This window comes from Hemicordylus capensis, chromosome 2 (genome assembly GCF_027244095.1).
Source record: "Hemicordylus capensis ecotype Gifberg chromosome 2, rHemCap1.1.pri, whole genome shotgun sequence".
Classification (NCBI taxonomy): domain Eukaryota; kingdom Metazoa; phylum Chordata; class Lepidosauria; order Squamata; family Cordylidae; genus Hemicordylus; species Hemicordylus capensis.
Genome location: NC_069658.1, coordinates 309206324 through 309225281, shown reverse-complemented (window position 1 = coordinate 309225281; position 18958 = coordinate 309206324). Strand labels below are relative to the sequence as shown.

The 18958-nt window shown below is 40.7% G+C and overlaps 1 protein-coding gene across 2 annotated transcripts in view; it reads right to left on the bottom strand.

Moving 5' to 3' along the window:
- Positions 1-18958, bottom strand: part of TKT (transketolase) — a 61541-nt gene that overhangs the window by 39068 nt on the left and 3515 nt on the right. For both annotated transcript variants that reach the window (XM_053294342.1, XM_053294343.1), the window contains exons 2-4: positions 7647-7764; positions 6333-6446; positions 4562-4659 (exon numbers count right to left, since the gene is read on the bottom strand). In XM_053294342.1, the coding sequence (XP_053150317.1) occupies positions 4562-4659; positions 6333-6446; positions 7647-7730 (296 nt within the window). In that variant the 5' untranslated portion in view covers positions 7731-7764. The remainder of the gene's footprint in view (positions 1-4561; positions 4660-6332; positions 6447-7646; positions 7765-18958) is intronic.

The following is an 18958-nucleotide window of genomic DNA, read 5'->3' as shown; positions in this document are numbered from 1 at the left end:
GCTGCAATCCCAGTGCTATGAACATAAGATTCATGCATGCATTTTGACTGTTGCACAGTTTGACAGGTCACACAAGTACATCACAATATAAGCTGCTTCTGTAGGAAGGAATAAAGAACCTCTAGGGCTGATGGGAACAGATCATGACTGTTATCCATGTGTTCGTTTTTAACGTCTCATTTTTATGGTAAGCTTAAACTGCCTTATTTGTCGTGGCTTCTGCTCCTAAAGAATTTTGGAAATCGTTGTTCTACTAAGGGGACTAGGGCTCACTCCACAGAATCTTCATCACTCTTGCAGAGCTACAGTTCTTAAAAATCCATGGGGGACATGAAGGGAATGAACCTTCTGTTAAAAATTGTTTTAGGTTTGCAGTGTACATATGCCCTAAGGGGACATCTTTTGTTCAGCTTCCAATACATGTTGCCACAAAGAGAAACAGGTCTGCATTCAAATACCATTAAACTACAGGTTATTAAAAACCAAATTAAAGAACTCCTAATAGCAGTATTAACTTTTGTTACTATATGCTACTGCAGTTTTCAGAGGCTTGTCAATGTGAGCCTATCCAACAAAAAATATCTGAGCACAGTAAGGGCTTGTAAAAGCAGAAAGAATAATCAGAAACACATGTTCACTCTTGCCTATGAGCAAACAAAGCAAGAAACTAAAGGAAGGGTGTGACTCATTAACGCCCATTATTGTAGGATAAAAATGTAACCTTAAGAGAGAAGGTGGTCCAACAATGAATTCTATTGTAAAGCTAGAATCAACATGCCCATTAACGTACTGTAAGCATGACTCAGCAAGTTCATTCATAAAGCAAAGCTATTAATGTACTTCCTCATTCCAAGATCTTCATTTATGTTTGTATTTGTACAAACAGAGAAATTATATTTTAAAATTAGAGCTGATCTAAAATGCCTCTCCCATTTCATCTACCCAAATTTTGATGTGGAAAATACATGGGCCAATTTCTGTCAGTTTAGGGGTGAGGTGGGGATGGTGAGCAATTCTGATGAATTTCTCAGTCACTGACAAGTTTTCTTCAGAAACCACCTCAAAATACCACTATGGACATTTTGAATAATCTATCCAAATGTGGCCCATCATGTTTGGTGAAGTGAATGCACATCATTCTGTGCCCCCCAACCCTGTGTAATAGTGAGAACATTAAAGCTTTGCTAGATCAGGCCCAAGGCCTATCTAGTCCAGCACCCTGTTTTTTGCAGCGGCCAACCAAATGCCTCTAGGAAGGAAATGAAGGCATAGCCTCTCTTTTGAGAGCAATTGCTCTCACCATTGTAGAGAAAGGGAATGCCTTCATCTCCTGCTGGTGGGCTTCTCAAAGGCATCTGGTTGGCCACTGTGGAAAACAGGGTGCTGGACTAGATAGGCCTTGGGCCTGATCCAACAAGGCTCTCCTGGAGTTGAAAGTAAAAATTAAAGTGTGTGTGTGGGGGGGGGAGAGAATCCCAGCAAACCTCTGAAGAGAGCAGTTCATAGTATCATACTAATATCATATGTATTAAAGCATATATCTGCAAACTTGATTACTTACTTAGCTAAATTACACTTTCTCAAAATCCTGGCTGCTCTCCAACACACAAATAGCTAGCAAGCATAAATGGTAAGCAGAGAAAACGTCTTTCTACGAATACCACCTGCCAGGCTGCATTAAAATCAGCGAATCATTGTACACAGAAATGCTTTCAAGCAAGTGAAGTGTACAATTTAAAATTATATTTACTCAGCAACCCAGATTTTCATGCACCAATACTGTCACGTAAAATACATCAACTTCCCAAGCACAGACATGCCTTTGGATATCTGTTTTGCCTTTATACCACATGAAGACTTCCATGCCAATTTCAACAGGGCAGCCATTTTAGAAGCTGGGTTTATGACCAACCATTATTCCCCTTGAACAATCAAAGGGTTGCACAACAGGATACTTCTGTGTTATATTATTATAATTATATATTCCCTATATATTATATTCCCTACCACCCACTTTTATTCTACACTGCTGTGTTCCCATAACAACCTCTGAACAAAATTAATTTCATGTAAACTAAGGACGGATTCTGTCTTCCCCCACTATCAATAGTAATATTATTTTTACAGAATCTTGAAGGTTTACACACACAGGGGCAAAGGTCAATCCATCTTCATTGCAGCAGAGGATGCGATGGCCTGCATTTTTTATTATTTATCGTGCTACCTGAGCAAAGAGGCACCTTTTAAAAGTGGTGATCCTCTTTACTGAGAAGGGGGAGAGCAACTGGCCCTTTCCATCCCCAGCACAGCATCCCTCCAGTGGCTGTTGCTGGGGACTATCTTATGTTTCTTTTTTAGACTGTGAACCCTTTGGGGACAGGGAGCCATTTTATTTATATCTATGTAAACCTCTCTGGGAACTTTTGGAGGCAAGGCACCCGAACCCCAGAGTGAATAAAGACCATTAACGTCTCTGTAACCTATTACAACACTTTGAAACCACTACACTTATGTTCCTCTAAAACATGTAACTATCACACTTAAAGAACTTCTGCTAAACAATCAAATCCTGTTCATTAGTTTTAACTCTCCCACATCAGTAAGAGAGACTGCCCACACTACTACATAAACAAGAAGGGGGAGAAGTGTGAGTGTGTCTCAGATTCTGCCTAATCAAATCTGAGTGGTGGCAGCAAAGGTACCCTGCAGTAGAATGCACCCTCACAGAGAATTGTACAGGTGAAACTCGAAAAATTAGAATATCGTGCAAAAGTTCATTAATTTCAGTAATGCGAATTAAAAGGTGAAACTGATATATGAGACAGACGCATTACATGCAAAGCGAGATAAGTCAAGCCTTAATTTGTTATAATTGTGATGATCATGGCGTACAGCTCATGAGAACCCCAAATCCACAATCCCAGAAAATTAGAATATTACATGAAACCAATAAAACAAGGATTGTAAATAGAACAATATCGGACCTCTGAAAAGTATAAGCATGCATATGTATTCAGTACTTGGTTTGGGTCCCTTCTGCAGCAATTACTGCCTCAATGCGGCATGGCATGGATGCTATCAACCTGTGGCACTGCTAAGGTGTTATGGAAGACCAGGATGCTTCAATTGCGGCCTTCCGCTCTTCTGCATTGTTTGGTCTCATGTCTCTCATCCTTCTCTTGGCAATGCCCCATAGATTCTCTATGGGGTTCAGGTCAGGCGGGTTTGCTGGCCAATCAAGCACAGTAATCCCATGGTCATTGAACCAGGTTTTGGTACTTTTGGCAGTGTGGGCAGGTGCCAAGTCCTGCTGGAAAATGAAGTCAGCATCCCCATACAGCTCATCTGCGGAAGGAAGCATGAAGTGCTCCAAAATCTCCTGATAGACGGCCACGTTGACCCTGGACTTAATGAAGCACAGTGGACCAACACCAGCAGATGACATGGCTCCCCAAATCAACACAGACTGTGGGAACTTCACACTGGACTTCAAGCATCTTGCATTGTGTGCCTCTCCATTCTTCCTCCAGACTCTGGGTCCTTGGTTTCCAAATGAGATGCAAAAGTTGCTCTCATCAGAAAAGAGGACTTTGGACCACTGAGCAACAGACTAGTTCTTTTTTTCTTGAGCCCAGGTAAGACACTTCTGACGTTGTTTGTTGTTCAGGAGCGGCTTGACAAGAGGAATACGACATTTGAAGCCCATGTCCAGGATCCGTCTGTGTGTGGTGGCTCTTGATACACTAACTCCAGCTTCAGTCCACTCCTTGTGAAAGTCCCCAACACTTTTGAATGGCCTTTTCCTGACAATCCTCTCCAGGCTGCGGTCATCCCTGCTGCTTGTGCACCTTTTTCTTCCACACTTTTCCCTTCCACATAACTTTCTATTAATGTGCTTTGATACAGCACTTTGGGAACATCCAACTTCTTTTGCAATTACCTTTTGAGGCTTTCCCTCCTTATGGAGGGTGTCAATGATGGTTTTCTGCACAACTGTCAAGTCAGCAGTCTTTCCCATGATTGTGATTCCTAATGAACCAGACTGAGAGACCATTTAAAGGCTCAGGAACCCTTTGCAGGTGTTATGGATTGATTAGCTGATTGGAATGGGACACCTGGCGCCTAGACTGTTGAACCTTTTCACAATATTCTAATTTTCTGGGATTGTGGATTTGGGGTTCTCATGAGCTGTACGCCATGATCATCACAATTATAACAAATTATGGCTTGACTTATCTCGCTTTGCATGTAATGCGTCTATCTCATATATCAGTTTCACCTTTTAATTTGCATTACTGAAATTAATGAACTTTTGCACAATATTCTAATTTTTCGAGTTTCACCTGTAGATGAGACCTTGTCATTTCTTAATTTTGTGGCCGATTTATAGTGGAAGCACTCTGTTGTTCACATACAGTTTGCAGTCTGTAATCTGTATATAGTCTGTAGCATTTGGGATTGGAAGTTGATTGAATGGCATATCACTCATCAGATATGCTTCATTTCCTAAATGTTTTCTCCATACAGTATCTATAACAGCAAAATAATTTGAGAAAGTTACCTGGCTCTATCAAAGTATTTCCCAGTATAGGCCATACCACAGGCAGCACCCAGCCCTTGACCAAGTGATCCAGTAGCTACATCAGTGAATGCTTGTTTCTGCAAATAAGATAACAGTATGTTATCTATAACAGTATCTATAAGCAAAGTACCTACTTAACAAATACTAAGGCTGCAGTCCCACACTTACACAGAAGTGAACTTACATGGTAGTGAACCAATGAAACTTGATTGGACATACTTTCCAAGAAAGCATGCATAGCTCAGACTGCACATTCAATACTGATAGGAATGTAAATTCAGAATGCAGCAGAGCAAGATTCCAGCATGAATCTCAAGAGTGATATATGAAACTCAGCGTTAGTAGTATTTTAGGTCATCATCTGTATGTAGTCCAAGTGCCTTCAGCTCAAGGAGACTCAACATAAGGTATGCTAAGTTTTAATAAAGACTAAACCAAGTCTGTTCCATTTGACTTTCTTCTGCTAAAAATACTTATCCCCGCCCCCCAATAAAAAGATTTCCATCACCAAGCAAAATCCATATTTACATACATACGAACATAAGAACAGCCCTGCTGGATCAGGCCCAAGGCCAATCTAGTCCAGCATCCTGTTTTGCACAGTGGCCCACCAGATGCTGCTGGAAGCCTACAGGCAGGAGTTGAGGACATGCTCTCTTTCCTGCTGTTACTCCCCTGCAACTGGTACCCAGAGGCACCCCGCCCCCAACGCTGGAGGTGGCCTACAGCCCTCCGACTAGTAGCCATCAATAGACCTCTCCTCCATGAAGTCATCCAAACCCCTCTTCAAGCCATCCAGGTTGTTGGCTGTCACCACATCTCATGGCAGAGAATTCCACAAACATTTTTCAAATATGTCCATGCATTTCCTGCCCAGACAGATGATGCAAAAATACATTCTAAATGTTACATTTAAATAAGTATTTCCTCCCACAAATATATGGGATGCATAGAACCTATAGACATATTTGTATCTTACACCTTCCAATCTGCTGAGGTCCAGGATCGATCTGGAACATCCCTCTAGATCCAGCATGAATTTTGGCCCAAGAGGATTTTGGTAATATCCCTATTGACAACCCCCTTTCTTGACATTAGCTCAAAGACAAAGCAGACCAAAGAGAAAGCAACTCTCCCAGGGTTTAACTTTCCACAGCGTGAAAGTGTAAGAACATAGACTCAAACTCCACTCCAATTCCATGGGCTCCAGGATCTAGGAAGGCAATGGCAGTATGAGGAAAGGATAGGGAATGGGAAATCACCCAGCTGGAAACAGTTTGCCAGATTGGATAATGAATAAAGGCCTCCATTCTCCGAGATAAAACACACGCTACATCTTGATTTAAAAAAAATCTTTTGAAATACAATGTCCAATATTGAAATGTATTAAATTAAAAGCATGGATTGTCCTATCAGAAGGTCAAGTACCACAGTATTTTTGTTTCCTTCTCACACTGAAATCCTGCCTTAAATTTAATTTATAGGCCACTTTTCCTCATGGATTAGTTCCCGTTGGCTAAAGCATTACTATATAGCAGGGGTAGGCCACATGTGGCTCTCCCAGATGTTGCAGAACTACAACTACCATCCTCCTCAGCTGCAATAAATTATGGCTGGAAGTGATGGTAGTTGTAGTTAAGCAACATCTGGGAGAGCCACATGTGGCCTACCCCTGCTATTCATCACATGCATTTCTTCTCCACAGAGGAGATGTTATGTTATGTTTTAGGTATATTGCTGAAATACTCACTGGCACAGGGTGACCTTCCAGAATGGAATCAATTTTTCTCAGATTTAACAATTCTGATTCATGGATGAAGCCTGCCTCAGACCAAACAGCATATAAGATTGGTGCTGCATGACCCTAGAAGGGGGGGAAAAAGTTAACATGGGGAAAATATCAGAAAAGTAGTAATGTGATATGAGAAGATGAGAAAAAGCTAATGTATGTTACAGTTCATTACTGAAATCGCCACACTAGATACTATACAGAAAATACAGGTGACAAAGTTGCCTTCCAGGGAACTCCGCGGACAGGGCTTAAGAGGTGTGAAAGAAGTCCAGAGAACAGCATGTCAGACAGCTCAAGAATAGTAACAAAAGAAAACAAAAGAAGGGTGAGAGCACACAAGGTTGCCTAAAGTAATACCTTCAGTGGAAAGAGCTTTGAATGCTAGTACTAGAGATTTCAAGCTTACACACTTGTTCACTATCCCTTGCTCAACCCATCATGGAGAAAAGCAAATGGTTAAAGTGAGAGATTGTACATTTATGTAAACACAGGATCCCCTGAACTTGTGAGACCACTTGGTTCAGTTGTTTACTTCTCTTCATGGTAAGCAAGCACACAAGCCTGAAAGCTGTGCCTGACTCTCACCACATGAAGGGGTGGGATGGGGAGTCATGTTTCTTTCCAAGAGGCTGAAGTAAGTGTATATAAAGAATCAGGGCACAAATTTTGAAAAGATGGCAGAGACATTTCATTTTTTATCAAGTTGTTCTTAACTAATCTGCCTACTTTCCTTTCACTATCCCTACAACTGGACTAAATTTGGTTCAATTTGGTTAGGTGCCTCAAACATTCATGCATATACCATCTTGGATGGGGGTGGATGACATCATTACAAACTACACTACTGAGGTGTCCCTATGTGTCACTCATTACAACTGTAATGATTTGGTTCAAATCAGTTAGATGGTCCACAAGTTTGCCCACTTGTGCCTCAAACGTTTATGTGTCCTCCATCTTGAATCAGAGTGGATGACATTACAAACTATGCTGTTGAGGTGTCCCTACAACTGTACCCAATTTGGTTCATATTGGTGCAGGCATTGTGAAGTTGATTGAGACGGATGGATGGACACACACGGAATGCCAGGTGATTTCATAAGCCTACTGGAAAACAGGCTAAAAATGTATGAAAAGTGCTAAGAAACCATTTCACCCTTGCTAAAAATAATGACAAAACCAAACAACCATGACCTGATAAAAAGCAGTTTAAATAAGAGCTAGCCTTTGTAAGATGATCTGGAACAGTGTTGCATTAAAAGATCTCACTCTTACCTTAGAGAGAACAAAGCGGTCATTGTTGGGATTTCTGGGGTCCTGGGGTTTGTACCGCATGGTGTGGAAAAATAGCACAGACATAATTTCTGCAGCACTGCAACATGATGTAGGGTGGCTGCAAGTCAAAACACATAGAACATTATTCTATTTATTTATTATATGTGTACATCGCCCCAATGTCTGTCTCTGGGAGGTTAACAGCAACATAAACAAATTAAAACAGAAATAAAAACCTTTAAACAATTTAAAACCACAAGTCCAGTTAAAAAGCTTGGGTGAATAAATGTGTCTTTAAAGACTTTTTAAAAATTGTCAATTATAATGACAGCCTCTTGCCAAGTCAAGGTCCTATCGCTAAAATACCAGTGTGTCCTTCTCAACTTTCAATCAGGAAAATATGCCACCAGAAGCACATATGAGAACTACTACCATTCTCCTAGTGTCAATTAGCTTTACTCCACTAAGAGCACAGGATGCCTTGTACAAAATGGATGTTAAATCATAAGCTTTAATGGCAAGACTATTCAAGCACTGTTTTCTCTATTAATATCAAGGAATGTCATCAGAATCAACAACTATTGTATAAATGAAGTCTACACACTACACATTTGAAACTGCTTTCTCTTCATGCATTATTAGGGGAAAGTTCCATCTCAGGTTCAGGATATAAGCAGATCAATTCACATTATACAGGCCCTGATAATAATCAGGTATTTTGTAAAGACAGACCTTCACCTGTGACTCATAATTTGAGAGATAAGGGAGCTTATCTGGCTAGAGTTTGAATTCTAAATATCTTCTGATGGAATACTTTAAAAAAAAATTCTACAGGCATTACAATGAGAAATAGGCCTGATAATCTGAAAATATACATTGATGCATTATAGCAGGGATTCTCAGTGTGTGGGTCCCCAGATGTAATTGGACTTCAACTCCCATAATTCCCAACCAAAGACCACTGAGGCAGGGGATTATGAGAGTTGAAGTCCAATAACATCTTGGAAAGCACACGTTGAGAAACTCTGCATTATAGGATTTGACACACTGCACATATTGCTGATACTCTAGTACCTATTAAGGATTGGGGCAAAGATTTCAGCGACATGGTGCTGAAGGGAACCTTAATTATGATCTTCTATGGAATCTTTCCAGAATTCATTAAGCTTTCCAACTGGTTTCCAGAACAATCATGCCAGAGCATGATTACCAAGAGGAGTATAAACAGGAGATGTGCATTTAAATCTCCAGATTCCAGTTTAATGGGAAATTCCAAGAGTAGGAAGTAGTATGATTTTGTCTGAACTACTAAAAACTCTAAGTGGCTTGCCACCAAAATGTGAAAGAGTTTGCTTCCTCTTCTCTATAGCCCAATGTGAGTTTTAAGCTTGACCAAGTATACCAGCTTAACACTGAAACCATGCACTGTGTTCCAGCAGTAAGAGCCATGAGAAAGAGAGAGATTATCTTCTTTAGGTTATCTGCAAAAATACCAAACTGACTCTCCTTTAGATGCAATGCAAGACGTCCCCCCACCTCCTACCCCCACCTTAAAGAAATGTCTGGTTTTTCTTGCCCATGTGGGATTCTGAGCACATGATACACAATCATCTCCATCACTGTCTGTTCTTCTTTAAACATTTATCATCTTTAAGCTATAGCATCTCCTGAATTTTGAACCAGCTGAGCTAGAAATGGGCAATTCTAGGGATCTCCTAGTTTCTAATCTTCATAATATACAATTATCCACTTTGTGTAAAAGAGAAAGCTATGCTGAAGATATCAACAAAGCCAACAATGCCCTGTGCCATTATGTATTGCGCCTTCAAAAACAGACTTAATGAAAATACAGCCTTAACTGACACATACCATTGTACAAGGCCTCTGGTTTTTACAATTTGGATTTATCAAGTACATTATACTACTGTAAAATGTCTAAGCAATTTAATTAATTGTTGTGACACAGGATCACAGACAATTTTAATAATCACCAGTTAAAAACCAATCAATCAATGCCATTTTGATTCAGTAGTAGAAGCATACATATTATGGGGCAGTCACTTTAGTGAAATAGCAACAAGCCAGAAGCCCTGTTTTTAGAGTAAAATTCCACTTTGCTGTCACATGGCACATTTATTTTCATTTCCTACATTTCCCATGCACATTAACATCATAATCCGAAACATATGAGCATGTTAATAGACATCAATGGAACTTAACTCAACATAATGTATCTGACACCCAAGTGCAAATTAAATATTGGTCCTTAATAAAAATCTATTTGGAAACAATCTTATAAAACTCATGCAAGTGGTTATAAAACACATGGAGTAAAGGTTAGTGCATCCCTTAGTCAGTACTTGCACAGGATGAATTAGGTTTAAACGACGACTCAAGCATGTATTAGTAAATATTTACCCATTTCAGTTAATCAATAAACCTTACATGCTTGCTTAAGGCTTTCATTCTTGAAATCTTATAAATTTTATACTTAACTGCTGCTCTGGGGGAAAAGTTCACACAAACCTATTGGTGAACGTAGAAATTAAAAAACAACAACAGGATAAATAAACATTTTAAAAGAAAACAGCCATTAAAGAAAAAATATTTTACAGCAAAATGAGAAAAGAGAAGCCATTCTCAATATACAAAACAATATTTCTGATCATATTTTAAACACACAACATTATAAGTTTTGACAATATAATGTCAGTTTTGACAATTCAATCTAAGTAGGGAAATGTGAAGCATATTTCAGATTACAGCCTTGGTTACCAGGAAGCAAGTTCCATTAAACTCTGTTAAAGTGGAATGGACTTGCGTGTTGACAGCAAAATACTGACCAATTTGACAGCAAAATACTGACCATTGTAAAAACACCAAAACAATGCTCAAACAGAAGCATTGAGTCTAATGGAGCTGAGGGAGTTGAGACTAAACGGAACTCAATTTCCACCAAGTTTCCATGGATTTTATGCAGAAGCCCTGGAAAATGCTTTCAAAAATAACAGAGGTACTGCAGTAGCAATGCTTAGCAGTACGTATCTAGTAAAGTCCGGGTTCCATCCATTATTGGCATTGAGTTTACAAACTAAGCTATGCTCTAAAGTTCAAAGACATTGGCTGACATTAGGAAAATTTCTCAAATCAGCCCCACTGAAATTAAAAGGACAAGTTAGGCCAGACTTATCCTTTTAATTCTATTGGGACTACTTGGAGTAATTTTCCTTATGTCAGCATTGGCCTACTAAACTAAGGATTTACCAGTTTTGTAATATATAATGATAACTCTCCTTTAAAGCCCTTTTTGTTGTTAAGCATGTTATTTGAAAATTTGCAAGTTATTTGCAAAATGAACACCCATAGTTAAAAGGGCTTTCAAAGAAAGTTGATCAAAGTGAATACTGAAGACCCAATGTAAGTATAACAAGAAATGCTAACCTAGTAAAATCTATGCAGATACAAACTACTATAAAATTGTAGCTTACTTCTGAGGATTCTTTTTCAGCTTACTTTAAAAATACTTTTTGAAAACAACAGTAGTCAACCTTGCTTTCCCTCTTTGAAAATTAAAGCTCTTTTCTTCTAAAAGTCAAATTGTATTAGTTCTGGTCAAACTGTTTGCATTAATACAGAAGCCCTTTTTACCCACCCAAAACAAACAGAGCTGTAACACAAAGATGCCTGCTCAGCACATACAGTAGACTAGGCAAAAATGTGCCAGGTGCAGGGGGGGGGGCAGAATATGCAATGACAAAAATGGCCAAAAGGGATGGAAAATAACTACTTCCAGTCATTACATGTGGCTGTAGTGAAAGCAAACAAAATCCAAGCTTAACTTTAAGAATACAAAGAACAGACACTTGCAAATTCTGTGCCAACTTAACTACACATAAAGAACAAACATTTTTTTAAAAAATCCATAAAGCAACACAGGCACTATATGAGATGTTTTACCTATCAGTCAGCAGGGCCAGAGAAAAACACTGGCTTCAGTGCCGTGGGTTGGCCAATACATAAGAACAGCCCTGCTGGATCAGGCCCAAGGCCCATCTAGTCCAGCATCCTGTTTCGCACAGTGGCCCACCAGATGCCGCTGGAAGCCACAGACAGGAGTTGAGGGTGTGCCCTCTCTCCTGCCATTACTCCCCTGCAACAGGTACTCAGAGGCATCCTGCCTTTGAGGCTGGAGGTGGCCCACAGCCCTCCGACTAGTAGCCATTGATAGACCTCTCCTCCATGAAGTCATCCAAGCCCCTCTTAAAGCCATCCAGGTTGTTGGCTGTCACCACATCCTGTGGCAGAGAGTTCCACAAGTGGATCATGCGTTGTGTGAAAAAGTACTTCAGTTTGTTGGTCCTAGACCTCTGGCAATCAATTTCATGGAGTGACCCATGGCTGTAGTGTTGTGTGAGAGGGAAAAGAATTTCTCTCTCTCCACTTTCTCCACACCATGCATGATTTTATAGACCTCTATCATGTCTCCCCACAGTTGTCTTTTTTCTAAACTAAAAAGCCCCAGGTGTTGTAGTCTTGCCTCATAAGAAAGGTGCTCTAGGCCCCTGATCATCTTGGTTGCCCTCTTCTGTACCTTCTCCAGTTCAACAATGTCCTTTTTAAGATGTGGTGACCAGAATTGTACGCAGTACTCCAAGTGTGGTCGCACCATAGTTTTGTATAAGGGCATTATAATGTTAGCCATTTTATTTTCAATCCCCTTTCTAATGATCCCTAGCATGGAATTGGCCTTTTTCACAGCTGCCGCACATTGAATCGACACTTTCAACGAGCTGTCCACCACAACCCCAAGATCCCTCTCCTGGTCTGTCACCGATGGCTTGGATCCCATCAGCATATACTTGAAATTGGGGGTTTTCGTCCCAATGTGCATCACTTTACACTTGCTAACATTGAACCGTATTTGCCATTTTGTCGTCCACTCCCCCAGTTTGGAGAGATCCTTTTGGAGCTGCTCACAATCCGTTTTGGATTTCACTACCCGGAAGAGTTTGGTATCATCTGCAAATCTGGCCACCTCGCTGCTTACCCCTGCTTCTAGAACATTTATGAATAAATTAAAAAGCACCGGTCCCAGTACAGATCCCTGGGGGACCCCACTTCTTACTTCCCTCCATTGTGAGGGAAGAATACAGAGCTCATAACCACCATTTGCCTAGTCAGTGAACACAGAAACCTCAGAGTTGAGCTGAGTGACCAACCTGAGGCTTTCCATTGGTTGTTGGAATACAATTCCCATCATTCCTAGCTGTAATAAATTGTGGCAGGGGATAGTCACCTAACAACAACTGGAGAGACTCAGGTTGGCCACCCCTGGTTTAGCTAAAGAGAGGCAGCTGCTCTAATTATGCAATGGAATAGTAGACACAAAGTGAAGTAGGAAACCAAAGTTCAGATCTCAAAAATTCATGATAAAGCTCTTTGGGCAAATCTGGACAAATCATGGTCTTTAGCTACTGGCTTTGGCTGCAATTCAGACATAGCAAGTGTGTGCCTAACATGGCCCTCTGTGTTCTTAGTCTGGACACATTCTGAGAACAGAGTCCAGGAAGCCATCGAGTGTGTACCAAAGTGTGCCTCCCTAAGGAAACCTGTCAATTTCATAATTTATTTTTATCAGATGTTTTCAGCCTTGGGTCCCCAGATATTGATGCATGAGGTTATTATCATGCACAACCTAACCCAGGCTAGGGAAGCCTAGCCTGGGTTAGGCTGTGAGTGAGAATCGCCGGGATTGAGCCCTATCCTGGCAGGGCCACCTAACCCTGCTTTTAAACCCAGGTCTTAGCTGTGGTTAAGCTGGGCTCTTAGCCCTTAACCCAGACTCTGGGATAGTGTGTTGGCTGGGGCTATGTTCAGCCCCAGCGGACACAGAGATAGGTGCGTAGAACGTCCACCTCCTGGGGGAATCCCCAAAGCATCATGCATGTCACGTGGTGCATTGTGGGATATCCAGAGGCATTGTCCTGCCCTCTGGAGCTTCATGCTGTGGCACACAGTGCAGATAGTCTGGGAGTGCAGTCCATGCTCCCAGCAACAGACCAATGGTCATCTAGGGAGAAGGTAAGTTCGACCAGCCTTCCCCCCAATCCCTTGCCTGTTTGTGTGTGAATGACTTCTATCTCCCCCAGCTGGGAATGGTCCAACAACATCTGGGGACCTAAGATTGGGAACCCCTGCTCTGTATGGTATGCAGTTGAGCTTTTCTGCTGTGCCCTTAGTCTCTACTCATAGTACACTGCAGCAATGATTAATAGATTGGTCCAAGATGGGGTGGAGTTGGTCTGCCTCACAGTAGAGGGCTGGACTAGAAGATGGCCTTTTGGTCTTTCCCAGTCATGGCTATTTGATTTCCAGGGGCTAGGCTAGGAAATTTAAAACATTACTCTGCCTCTAGCCTCAAACCATTTAGGCAGATTCACGACTAAGGCTATATTAAATACATTACAAACAGAGTAGAGTCCTGGGCAAACACAGCCCTCTGGTGCAGTGCAATTGGTGGGCCTGGCTCTAATTATGATAATTCCAGGAACACTTAAAAGATTAGCTGTCCATATACATGAGTGGCAGAATGACCATGTGAACTATACCACCGAGTGTGACTGGCAGAACAGAAGAAGGCTTACCCAAGTGTTCTTGGGTTCCCTTCCATGAGTGCAAACAAATAAATTCGTAGGATGTAAGTCTTGCAGAGCACCAAAACACTGTTCAGCATGTTCTTGAATCTACTGCTGACCACCTTCCACCCACAGAGAAAGCAGTAACAGATATTCATTCATTCCCAGAGGTAACTGAGGAGGAATTAGACTTTGTTGGACTTGTATCAATCCTGTATTCTATACTGTAAAGATACAGGTGCTACCCCTGTTAACTGAGCAAAGAGACACCTTTTAGAGTGGCGATTCTCTTCTATTTAGCAGGGGGAGAGCAACTGGCCCTATCCAGCCCCAGCCCAGCATTCCTCCTGTGGCTGTTGCTGGTATCTGCCTTATGTTTCTTTTTATATTGTGAGCCCTTTGGGGAATGGGGACAGTTTTATTTATGTATCATTTATTTTTTCAATGCAAATCACTTTGTGAACTTTGATTGAAGAGCAGTATATAAATATTCGCAATAGTAGGTGCAGTAGGCAAGTCTAACTCCTCCTCAGTATTCTATAATATATTCTATACGGTTTACAAAATATCAATTCTGTGTTCTGAAGTATCGTGTCATAGACATATAATACTGTAACATATCACTCTTGCATAGTTCAGTTCTTGCTTCTTAATTTCTCAGCCTATCATTTCGAAAGACATCCCTTCATACCCTCATGCCCTCCTTCACACAGAACTTCCCATCAGTGGAAATTTGACTTGAGAAAATAAAACAGGAACCCACAATGTCGCAAAAGAGTATATATAGTATGTACTGTATGTGTGTGTTGCAATAACTCTGTGACAGTATCATGAAAGCCAGTTTGCCTTCCCTCAAAGAAGTAACAGTTCTGCTTTATGATGAGGTGCTTCTATTTCAAGGATTTCCTCATTCTTCCACCTTAACTCTTTTCTCTCAAATGGCGTGAATAAACAAGAAGTCAGTTTACAGAGTTGCAGCATCTATGACCCAATAACATTTTAATCCACATCATAATGTATACCAGCTTTAAGAGTGCAGAAGAGCTGTGACCACAGTCAAGCAAATTTATTTAGCTGACATGCTATGCAGCACGCTGGTGAAGAGGGATGTGTGCAGGCAGCTTGTGAGCCAGCCAAGAGCCCATAACCTCTGGCAGTGGAAGAAGCTAAGTGTACACTCAACTGAGCTGCTGCTGTGGCTGCCATTGGGAAAAGTGGCAGCTGTGTTTGCAAAGAAAAGAGCCCTCCTCCAGCCTCTGCGGCCAGCAAGGATGGGCTCTTAGCTGGCTTGTAAGGAGCACACTGCACAGTATGCCAGCCTTTGTCCTTCACCAAAGGCACGCTCAGAATAACATTTAGTCCGGGGAATCCAAACTGCCAGTTTGCCAGATCCAAAATGACCTTTTCATTTGAGTACTACGAAGAGTTTGTTATATTCCTTACACATAGGACTAATACAGTTAAGAAAGAGAGTATGGTGAAAGGTTGTATTTGCTCTTTTAGATAGAATCATAGCCTCTTTGACTAAGCAAGTTTGAAGTGCGGCTGTATTTCTGGATCCAGCTTTACTGCTGTATGTTCAGCTGGCGATGATGGCCAGGAGTGCTTTTTATCAACTCCTTTTGTGCCCCTTTCTGGAGAACAAAGATCTTGCCACCATAAACATTGTGTGGGCAAACCCCGCAAGGGTCAATTACCATCATGCATTTTGCACAGGGCTGCTGTTGAAGGCTGTTCTGGGAGAGTGGAGTTGTAGGCTGATTCGAATTAACATGCAGTTTTAAGCTGGGGCCTTGTCTTTAAATTCTTGCTCTTTTGTTTTACAAATAAATACTGTAGATGTGCTATAATGAACATAAGAACAGCCCTGCTGCATCAGGCCCAAGGCCTATCTAGTCTAGCATCCATAGTGGCCCACCAGATGTCCCTAAGAAGCCCACAGGACATGCCCTCTCTCCTGCTGTTGCTCCCCTGCAACTGGTGCTTACAGGCATCCTGCCTCAGAGGCGGGTGGCCTATAGCCATCAGACTAGCAGCCATTGATAGACCGGTCCTCCATGAATTTGACCTAGCCCCTTCTGAAGCCATCCAAGCAATTTAAAAAAAATCAAAATAATTATTTTAATTGCTTTGATCTATTCCTATACTGTGAACTGCTCTGAAAACTCTGCTATGGTAGGAACCTCTGGTGAGAACTAGGGGAAGGTGTGGTCCAGTGACAGACACTTGTGTGCTTTCACATTTCCATTCCCTCAGGTCTTTCATTTCTATGGCATGCTGGCCTCCAGAACATTGGCTAAAATTGGTTTGTCACATTCAGATGTTATGTTAAATTACAGTGGCTGATTCAATTGGCTGACATACACACAACACATTTCACACGACATAATGTAACATTTGTGCAGTTGCACAAGTGCAAAAATTGCACAAGATTGTCCAACAGTGCAGCCATTATATACTTTAGAATGAACTTGGCCCAAAGCTTGCCAAGATCATCCTTTCCTTTCCTTCTTCACTCCAGGGCTGAGCCATGATATTTGCATCCTGGTTTGTTTAAACCATGGCTCCACCGTTCATGCAAAGCTGAAAACCGTGGTTTATTTCTGGTTCACAAACCCGAATATGAAACCAAGATTGAACTCTGGTCTCACATCCTGGTTTGTGAACCAGAGTTAAACCACAATTTCTAGCTTTGCTCAAACCATGGGACTATGATTTTCACACCCACACACCATGTGGATAGTGCATGAGCAAAGGAGGTAAGAGGACACGGGAAGACGGAGTGCATAATCTCAGCAAACCTCAGGCCATGTTCCCAATCCAAATTAGCCATGGTTTGTTTATTGTGTGAATCAGCTTCTTGTGTGCATTGTCGAAGTAAGTAGAGGGAATGGATACAAGTCCACACCCTCTTCCTTTCCTGTCATTTTTTTCCTCCAACACAAAACTATGACCAAGGGTAGGAGGATTCTCAACTTTTCACATGGCATAGTACTGTTAACTGTTCTGAATCCTTGAGCAGAGCTCAGAACAGCATCTGTGTTGTGGGCTTTAACATGGCACATAGATGAACTCCATGCACAAGAACCTTTTCCACATATTTGGATATCTTCATTCAATTCACCAGCTTCAGTGAGACTATTACAGACAAAAGGGATGGGGAAAATGTGGACAAATTTTCTAAACCATACAGAAAACATAAATCTCAGTTTAAGTGTTACAGAACACACCAGCATTTTCTATCATAAAAAGTTAAAAGCACCCTCATTCAAATCCGATTCTATACAATGTAAGAAAATGGAACAAAAAAATATATCTGTTTTGGTTTTTTGGCTTTTTAAAGGAATCTCCCCTTCTCATCAGTGGAGTATAACTAATTTGGAAAACTGCAAACTAGACTAATTTGGAAATCTGAAAACGACAGAACCTAAAATAAGCTCTGCTTCAAAGTCTGAATAAACTGCCCATTTGAGACTGCAGGCACTGGCCAATAATCCCACTTGGGCCAACTTGAAATCCTGCAGCCAATTAGTTATGACTGACAGGCACAAAATGGCGGTGGGGGGGTGCTTTGGCCCAAAGCATCAGTTCTTTTTTCTTTCTTGTTGTGCATCAGCTTAGCATTCTTGCATTTCTCTTTCTGTCATATCACAATATTTATAGAGAATCTATACAATATCTTACTATCGGTGTTTTTAAAAAGCTGTCAATAGGATATATTCACACTTTCTAAACCTCTCTCACTTTAGCCACCCAAACCTACACATGATTAAAAGGACCTGCATTATGGTAAAATGCAATTCAACCTTCCCTCCTCTCTACTTCACCCTTATCTAAGCAAATGTGCAATCTCTCTCTCTCTCTCTCTCTCTCTCACTCACACACTCACACACACACACACACAGAGAGAGAAATTATCAGAAAGAGCTGCTGCATTTAAGATTAAGCCACCTCCTTTTTTTCCTTTTAGAAATCAACTCTTGAACCAATTAATTAAAAAAAAGAATTTTCGGAGATTACCCATATGAAGCCTTTCCCAACACACTTACACTTAAACAAAGTCTTCCAAACACACATATTTAGATCTGTCTTTATAAATATATACGCAAATCATACTTTCAATACTTTATACTTATTTATTTTCACAGCCACCCATGAGTGGGCTTATTATTATTCCCTTGTCAAATATGAGTATACTTATAGAAGATGGGATTTTTTAATGGAGTCATGCAGTTTCTATATCCATTAATAAAGATTATGCTCCCTTCATTGGAATCTAACTATCCCAAAATAAGCAAACAAGCAAGACTACATTTCCCTAAAGATGGAACCCAGAAGATCCTGAGCAAAATAAATTATCTTAGATACTTCATCTGAAACTTTTGTTGCAAATTATACTTTCTAAACTGATTAGTCAAGTTTACCCAAACAAAAATACTTTACTCAAACAAAAGCCTTCATTAACCACACAGATCAATGTTAACCAGCAGATTAATGTTGAAACTGATGGCTTGAAGTTACCTAACCAGGTTTGTTCATTCAGGAATTATGAAATGTAACTGGCACCTATGTTTCAAAATTATATTTCAAAACCTTAATCTTATTACTAAAGGTATCATTAAATCCCTTTTGAAATCTAAAATAACCTAGTAGGAACAAATTCTTTCAATTATATTT